At 39.2% G+C, this 8,680-nt stretch overlaps 1 protein-coding gene across 1 annotated transcript; it reads right to left on the bottom strand.

The window, feature by feature from the left end:
- Positions 1–7,126: 7,126 nt before the first annotated feature.
- On the bottom strand, positions 7,127–7,420 carry LOC108361711 (60S ribosomal protein L7-like). Its single transcript, XM_017614414.1, has one exon. It carries the CDS (start codon positions 7,418–7,420, stop codon positions 7,127–7,129), a length of 294 nt encoding a protein of 97 aa, XP_017469903.1.
- Between the last annotated feature and the right edge of the window lie 1,260 nt (positions 7,421–8,680).

Here is an 8,680-nt window from a genome sequence, read left to right as displayed (position 1 = left end):
CTCCTTCTCTACCTATATTCCCTCAAGAGAGGACTGCGTATGGCGGGGTTATTCCAAGAAGGGAGCGGTAATCTTCTTCACGGACGGATCAAAAGTTGGAGACAGGGTTGGTGGAGGTGTCTTTTGTCGGAAACCACCAAAACTATTCAGGCTTCCCGACTTCTGCAATTTCTTTCAGGTGGAAATAGCTGACATCAGTGAAGCGGTAGACTCACTGCGCTCGAAATCGGAAAGTTAATGCCTGACCTCTCTATCAATCGCGTAGCTACTTTTTCTGGTTTAGGTGTCGGATCACAGTGACATCGCAGAAAACTGTGTGGCTGATGATCTGACATTTGAAAAGCACTCTTAAAACGTTATTCCCAGGTAAGGAGCAACTAGGGACCCCTTTATCCTCCTGCGGTACACTCTAGGACGTTTGGGCCTAGTGTTAGCTCGGCGAGCGCTAGACTAACACGCATACTTTGCACTCGCGATAATGAAATTGCATACTCCACTAATAAAATGGACAAAAGAAAGTGATGCTCCTATTGTGACATAAAAAAGGAAAATAAGACGTTTCTCTGCTGCAGAAAATGATTTTGTATGGCACTTTAAAATACTTTTTGCAGCGCAAGACACGAGTGACACATCGTTGCCCCTTAGAAGTGCCGAATACCACGTTACCCCTCAAGGGCTAGTGATGGGGTTCGGACAGGCCATTGTGCGATTTGTGTTCACGCGGTAAGACTAGGATTTTCAACTGATCCCTTTTGTATTTGCTGTCAAAAGCAAGATGAAGTGGGATCATCTCCATACTTTTTTTACACTGCCAACCTTCGCGAGGCTAAGATGGAAACATTTTGGCTCGCACTTCTGAACGAACACTGAGATCTCAGGGATCGAAATTACCCGCATTCGAAATTTAGTAATCGGCTCGTGGCGTTAACCTTATACAACATAACCTGCACTTCTTTCAGCTATGAAATAGTTGGTGACATTAAGTATGAAGTACATTTATATAACAAATTTGAATAAAAAACGTTGCATATATTGCGAAAAATTCTCTATGCCAATAATTTTGTACGGCACTGCACATATGTATGTAACAATAATAATAGATTGGCGCTTAAACATATGTTAGTGTATGGCCGAGCTTCTCCTCCGATTTGTGGCGTGCGCCTTGGTGTTGTCACACAAAGGGGAGGAACCTAGAGTTTTACGCCGACTCTGAACGGCGATTGTATTTATATGAGAAGCTGTTTTTCATGGCAGATATACACTCGGAGGTTCGCCATTGCCTTCCGAGGGGCGACAGCTGTTAAGAAAAAACCTTTTTTTTCTATATTTTTTTGCTTTTCATCATAAGTGGACGGGGTCACGCCCATTTACCAAAAATTTCATAATAATATTATTTGTACCAAAATTCTACTTCACATACTAATTTTCAACATGTGAGGATCAAATATCCCTGAGGAATTTAGCCCACACAAGCAATACGACACCGCACAACAGCCAGTCAAGCAACACAACTCATAGCAACACAACTCGTAGCAACACCCGACAGCATCTTTGTGACCATGACAACGAAACATCACACAGCAACATGTGGCTGCACGACCACGCAACATCAAGCACGCAGCCCATAAAATATAGAGCACAGCCAGAAAACAGTCAGTCAGCACGGAGCTGTGGTCGCGAGCGAACGACTAAAATTGAAGGGAGCGATAGCTTGTGAGTGGTACACACACCACAAGACATCACCCCTCAAAGGTAGAAAAACCATATTTGATAGTGAGAACTACCGCTGAATGGAGCGATTGCTTGCGAGTGGTACACACACCGCAAGACATCACCACTCAGAGTAGTAATCATTAAAAACGGTTTCGATCGCCGCTCGCCACTGTCTACCGCGAAGCCGCGTACGAACGATCTCCGCTCGTCGCCGTCAGAAGCGCAACGTCAAGCGCGCCAGCAAGAGCGCTATCCGGCGCCGCCAACAGCGCAACACCAAGCGCACCCGCAAGAGCGCTACCCGTCGTCGTCAGCAGCGCGCCAGCAAGAGCGCTATCCGGCGCCGTCAACAGCGCAACTCCAAGCGCACCCGCGAGAGCGCTACCCGTCGCCGTCAGCAGCGCAACGACAGGCGTACCGAGGTTAGCAGCCGCCATTCAACGGCGTCAACAGAGCGCTGCTCACCAGAATTGAAGCCACGCCACTACCGCCTAACGGGCCCATAACGGGACAGGAAGCCGTTACCCAACCACTNTTTGTTATATGTTCTTTGTAGAAACTAAGAAAATTAAATTAATAAAGTGCGATTTACCAGAGCCCCGAAACTACAAATTTATTGTAACGAACCCTTGACACGGCGAGTATACACCAGCATCGTAGAAGAAGCGGCGGGGCGAGCAAAACGCTTCGTTACAAACAATTTGGATCCAATATATCATAGTTATTGCATTGTGGCAACTGTCTTTGAACTCACCACAGTCTATGGAAGGACAAAAGTGTTTCGTAAAAGCGCAGTTACCCACGGACACAAAAACGGAGAACGTGTCAGCTGACACGATCTAACTTATGGGATCTGCGTGCTAACAAAAAATCACCACCGCATGGCCGTGACGTAGACTTTACTTCTCCCTCGCACTTGATATCTTTCTACGTACTTCTACGCTACGCTACGTACATGTTCGTGGCTAACCGCGCTCTAACACAATTGTCAATTCTAGCAACTATCTTGAAAGCGATTTATACGACGTTTCCACGTTTCATAATTCGCTCTCTCATTCGTAACTCGCTCTCCTAATCGTTATTCGCCATCCAATTACCATTCGAATTACGTAATTCGCCATACAAAATTTTTTGAGCGAATTACCTCATTTGTAGGTAATTCAGATCGAATTAACATGCGAATGATGAACGAATCGGTGCCTTCTCTAATATTTATCGGAAATATATCGAAGTTTTCACCGGCCCGGTCCCATTTGCTGGCACTTTTTCTAGTTGCTGGAAAATTAATTAATAAAATGTTCTCTATATGAATTAAAATCTTTGATGGAAACCTAAACTTTGGCTCCATCTTCGACATTTGCAGTACACAAAAATAATAATAAATAGCGAAGAACAAAAACAAGAAGTAGAGCTGCCAAACGAATTACTAACGTGTGTCGTGGAAACGGTGTAATTCAAGATTTTTTTAGAGAGCAAATTACGAATCGTGGAAACATCGTATAACTGTCTTTCGAAAGACTATTTGAAGGATCTGCCAACGAGGAGATCTTAGCGTTTTGCAGTTCGCCTTTAGCAATAAGCTGTCCGCGCTGGTAAATATAGTATAGTTTTAGGCGCTAGTATGTTAGATTCTATTGGGAATTCTTTGGTAAGATAAAATACCAGAAATTAGTTTGAATGAATCATCTGTTAGCCTTGTGTTATTTCTATACAAATTCTGTAGAGCACGTGTGGTTTTTACTTGAGCTGAATGCTTAAATTCAATGAGGCACCGATTTGTTTCTGCCTATACTCCCCTTATTCGTGGCACATTGGGCGCGTTCATAAGACTTACATAGCTATTGTCTAACCGTTGACTGTTTTTCCTAGAAACGCACAGTTGACTAGCTCCGCTCAGTTCAACAGTTGGCAACTTTCCGCCATTTTCTCCATCGTACATTTTTTTCGATACCTGAACTAAACGTGTTTTGCTCAACCTAAAATCTTTATCGAAAAGATTTACGCCGCTAATCTACTATGCTCATAAATGAAGAGTGAGACCTAAATAAAATATTATGCCCTGGTTATCTATACATATAATAATATTGTAACAGGTCGAAGCCAAATCAACCATGTTTCGAATTTTTGTCTGTCTGTCTGTCTGTCTGTATGTTTGTTCGCAGCATCACTCGAAAACGAATGCATGGATTTGAATGCAGTTTTCACCGATGTATTGCTAGAGGTATAACTTAAAATATAGAAAGAAACAAATTAGAGAGTTGCCACCTGTGTTTAAAATTTCAGTTTAGGTCAATTGATGCGGTAAAGTGAATACTGCAATATGGCTGTCAAAAGAAAGAAATTTACAAAGGCTTACAGCGGAAAATATTTTAGTTGAAGGTTGCCACCTATTTGAAAACTTTAATTTAAGTTAATTGATAGCATAAATTAAATATTGCAATATTGGCATCAAACTAAAGAGGCTAGAAAATTTTAATGCTGAAAACATTTTTAGCGGATTTGCCAACTGATTGAAAAATTGTATTCATTAAAATTTGTTAAATAAATGAAATATTGCAATACGAATATTAAACTAAAGAGGATTAGGAAGCTTACTTTTGAAAATATTCTTGAAGCGGGTTGCCACTTATTTGAAAACTTTAATTCAGTTAAATTTATAATATAAACTAAGTGTTGCCATATGGGTATCAAACGAGAGTAGTTGAGAATAATAAAATTGCAGCAGGCCGATATCTGTACATAACAGATGTTAAAGAAAAATGAATAGGGGGTTATTATATCAACAGAAGCCAAATATAAAGTTTTGATATGTTTGTCTGTATGTTTGTAAGCGTATCACGCAAAAGCTAATGTATGGAATTAAATGCAGTTTTCACCGATGTACATACATATATTCCTAGAGCTCTAATTGAAAAAATAGAATCCATTTTTTTTTTAGTTTATCGTCGATCATTATTCCTAGGTATTTGAACGTATTAACTTTTTCCAGTGCGTCGTTGTTTATATTTAGAGTTAGCAACGCACCGTTCTCAAAATTTCGCCTTGATATAACCACAAACTTAATTTTTTTTTATTTCTGTTTGGAAGGGTTTTCGCTAAAAAAAATTTAAACTTTTCGTTGTTGCTGCCAAAAAAATTAAGAAATCTGAGACGTTACGTTTTACAATTTCATACAGTTCTCTTTACAATGCATTTCACTAAACTACTAAACGGCTGCATCGACTTGGTTCATATTTGGCAACACGTTGAAAATAAATATTCTGACCAAAAATTTACTCGGTATTTAGCTCGGGATATTCCTAAAATTCTTATACAGACTAAAACGTAAAAAACCAATATATCACTAAAACCAATTACGCTGGGGAACTGAAACTTAGCACTGATGCATATATTGCAAATGCATTGGGAAAGGGGGCGTGGCTCCTTCCTTCCATGCAAACTGAACTTCTCATATAGCTTATGTCTGGAACTGCTTACGCTAACGTCCTGAAATTCTACACAGCTACATATGTTATCAATACCGTAGTTATGGCGAAAAGTGATAATTATTGGAAAGGCTGGATCGATATACATTTACGTAAACGCGCAAGTATCATTCGATTGGGAACCATTTTCTCCTAGATTTCTAAATCCAATTGAACTATTGTAACTTGGTCTTTAATTTTAAGTAAGGTAAAATTTATGTGAAAATTTTGAAGAATTTTTTTAAATTTTTTTTGCTTTTACGAGTTTTGCTATAAACTGTCCTCTCTACATACCTATTTGCATAAAATGATAGCCGTTTTCGTTGTTCGGAATAAACTCAAAAAACACTGAATAGAGTTCCGTCAGATTGTCGGAGGTTATCTTACATACATATATGGTCCAATTACATGCTACTATAAAACTCGCTAGGTGGTGCTGGAGTAGAGTTATTTATAAAAATCGTATTTATTAACCGATTTCGTTCAAATTTTAAATGTGAGCTATGTACCTGTATGATGGAAAATTCTTTTGATAAAAATTTACCCGATTAGTGCCGCTGGAGTTAAGGTTGAAATTCATAACACGTATTCATTTTATGGTAAGCAATGGTTTTGCAGAAAATGAACCCAAAGGATAGCGCTGCAGCCGAAATGTATAGAAACCCCGTGGGGTTGGTCTGTTTTGGCCCTATGTTTAAGTTATACGATTTTAGTTTTCAGATGGCTAAATGAATGATAGAGTTAAGTTTTTCTGACGCCCTCATGCACGATCATGCGGTCTTGCATCTACCCAGAAATCAGTTCATAAATTTTACCACGAATTGTAAAAGTGGCGAATTAAAAAGGAAAGATCACCGTGCTTCATTAGAAAGATACTTAAGAGATCACACGACTCATTTAGCCATGTACCGGAAAACTTTTCATCCTGTGGGACAGCGAGGATTATTTGCCCTCCTATAACAGAAAACGCACTTCTGTGCTCTTGAGTTTCCCTATAAGAACTGTTATTGGCATACGCATCGCACCAATGTTGTAGTTGCAAGATCATACAAAAAGATTACGCATGCTTGGCAGAGATCTCACAGGTGGAAATAAGACCATCGGTAAAGCTCATGAAACCGAAAGGGATTGGTATTCCATATGGTATCACAGGGTTACTATTATTGGCCTATGTGTGAGGAGGATACTGCGCCTTAGCGGTTTCAACTTAATTCAAAAATTTTGACTTTACAGACTAATTTTGTTTTTAAACGCTCTTTAGCATTGGCTAACGCAAAAGCTCTTATTAGGTGCCGCGAAGTAAGCGGGCATTGGCTAGTATTTAATAAAAAACTATTTCACTTAAGCTTAACCAACTTTTAATTGCTCGGAGCTAATTTTGGAATGGTTCATGGAATATTTTCATAGACGGTAAATGAAATCCTGGCTGCATCGTTAGTGAGCTGAAAACCAAAACAAATTAAATTTGTGGAATGGAGCCTTTTGAAATGGCCTTTACAAATGGCAATGGAATTTCGACATTATTCAAGGAATCGTGAATATAAGCTTAATATTGACCTGATTTTTTTTTAATAAATACCAGGAATAAATATTTAATAAAAAACTATTTCACTTAAGCTTAACCAACTTTTAGTTGCTCGGAGCTAATTTTGGAACGCTTCATGAAATATTTTCATAGACGGTAAATGCAATCCTGGGTGCATCGTTAATGAGCTGAAAAACCAAAACAAATTAAATTTGTGGAATGGAGCCTTCTGAAATGGCTTTTACAAACGGCAATGGAATTTCGACATTATTCAAGGAATCGTGAATATAAGCTGCCTTCTATTTGGCATATTTGGGGGTTAAACTTTCAGAAAGTTCCAAAAAAAAAACAACATTATTTTCTATTTTTATTATTATATATTTTTGAAATAAAAATATTCCACTTTGTACACCAGACAATTTCTTTAAACCATCTTGCGCAGCAGTTTGTTGATATTATCTTCACGGTTACCGAAATCACCAACCCCAACGTAGTGGCCACGGTAAGTTCGAGGCTTTCTTGAACTGGAATCCAGTAGCGCCAAATAATCAACGCACTGAATATCGTGCGCTTTGTCCAATTTGCGTTCGATCACAAAGTTGTCAGAGTTTGGGACACGTTGGTTGTGCTTGACCATTCCATGTTTGTAGATCAATTCACGAACTGATATAAGATTTGGATAGCCCCATGTAATATAGGGTTCGGCAATCCGTAGCATATTAATGGTTATATTGTTCAATTCTATGAACAAACCGTTGTTAATGTGGCGAAGATGGAACCACAGTAAAACTTTACGCACTTTTGGTGCAACTTTGTTGATACCGCATTCTGCGGGCACGTAGAATGGGCCGCGTTTCTTTGCCAGACGGCGCAACTTTATCTCACGGCGTCCATCAGGAGATATTTTGCTTGATATTTCTCAGCACGCTCCAAGTTTTCACGCTTGCGGAGTGCAATCACAGCAGAGCGCTTTAGTTTACGCTTGATCAGGGTAGCACGTTTGCTTACCTGCTTCCTGCTTAACTTTATCTTCGACTCGGGGACAGCAGGCAGCTTCCTGGAAGGTAGTTTTCCCTTTGCTTCGGGCTTCTTACCGGCTGTGATAACAGTCAACTTATCTTGTCACTTAGCACGTTGAAAAGGCGAAAAGNATCACAGCAGAGCGCTTTAGTTTACGCTTGATCAGGGTAGCACGTTTGCTTACCTGCTTCCTGCTTAACTTTATCTTCGACTCGGGGACAGCAGGCAGCTTCCTGGAAGGTAGTTTTCCCTTTGCTTCGGGCTTCTTACCGGCTGTGATAACAGTCAACTTATCTTGTCACTTAGCACGTTGAAAAGGCGAAAAGAAAGTTCGCCAAATATTTGGAGCACATCTTAAATAACGCCACTCGATTTATAGCATTTCTATTAAACACAATTTAATTTAATTTATTACTTTTTTAATACATAGATATGCTGCAACCAGGCACTTACTTTCCCAAATTCCTTCTTGCTTATAGGCATAATTTTCCAAATGTGCCTGAGATGCTACTTCATACTAATAACTTCATTTTCCAACTGCGCCCTCTTTGTTGCCTCAACATATCCTAAAAAGACATAAAATTTACATTAAACAATAGAAATCGCAAAAGTTGGAAAATAAAATACTCCCTTCATTTTGTTTTGTTGTCAAATTTCTGAGAAATGTGAATTCACCACGATGCAATACAGAAAGACCAAGGACCAGGTATGTAATTTCAAGTATTCAGTGGCAATGCGCAGAGCGTTCCGAGTAGCAAAATTAATTTGTATCAAGTATAACATTAAACGGTAGTTCTAATACATTTTTTAATATTAATAATCAGAGTACATGGTATGGAGTATGGCATTTCTTTCAAAAATTAATGCACTATATGCATTTTCTTTTAAGTTTTTCTTAAGTGTCTTTCATTAGTGCTGAAAAGCAACCCTGCGCGTAAGAAATTATGTGGTACTTAAA

This window comes from Rhagoletis zephyria, unplaced genomic scaffold (assembly GCF_001687245.7).
Source record: "Rhagoletis zephyria isolate East Lansing unplaced genomic scaffold, Rhagoletis_zephyria_1.1 Rzeph_scaffold_00823, whole genome shotgun sequence".
Taxonomy (NCBI): Eukaryota; Metazoa; Arthropoda; class Insecta; order Diptera; family Tephritidae; genus Rhagoletis; species Rhagoletis zephyria.
This window is presented reverse-complemented; position numbering and strand designations above follow the sequence as displayed.

Excerpts from the sequence above, each read along its gene's own strand:
- LOC108361711 (XM_017614414.1), bottom strand. The coding sequence starts at position 7,420 with ATGCTACGGATTGCCGAACCCTATATTACATGGGGCTATCCAAATCTT.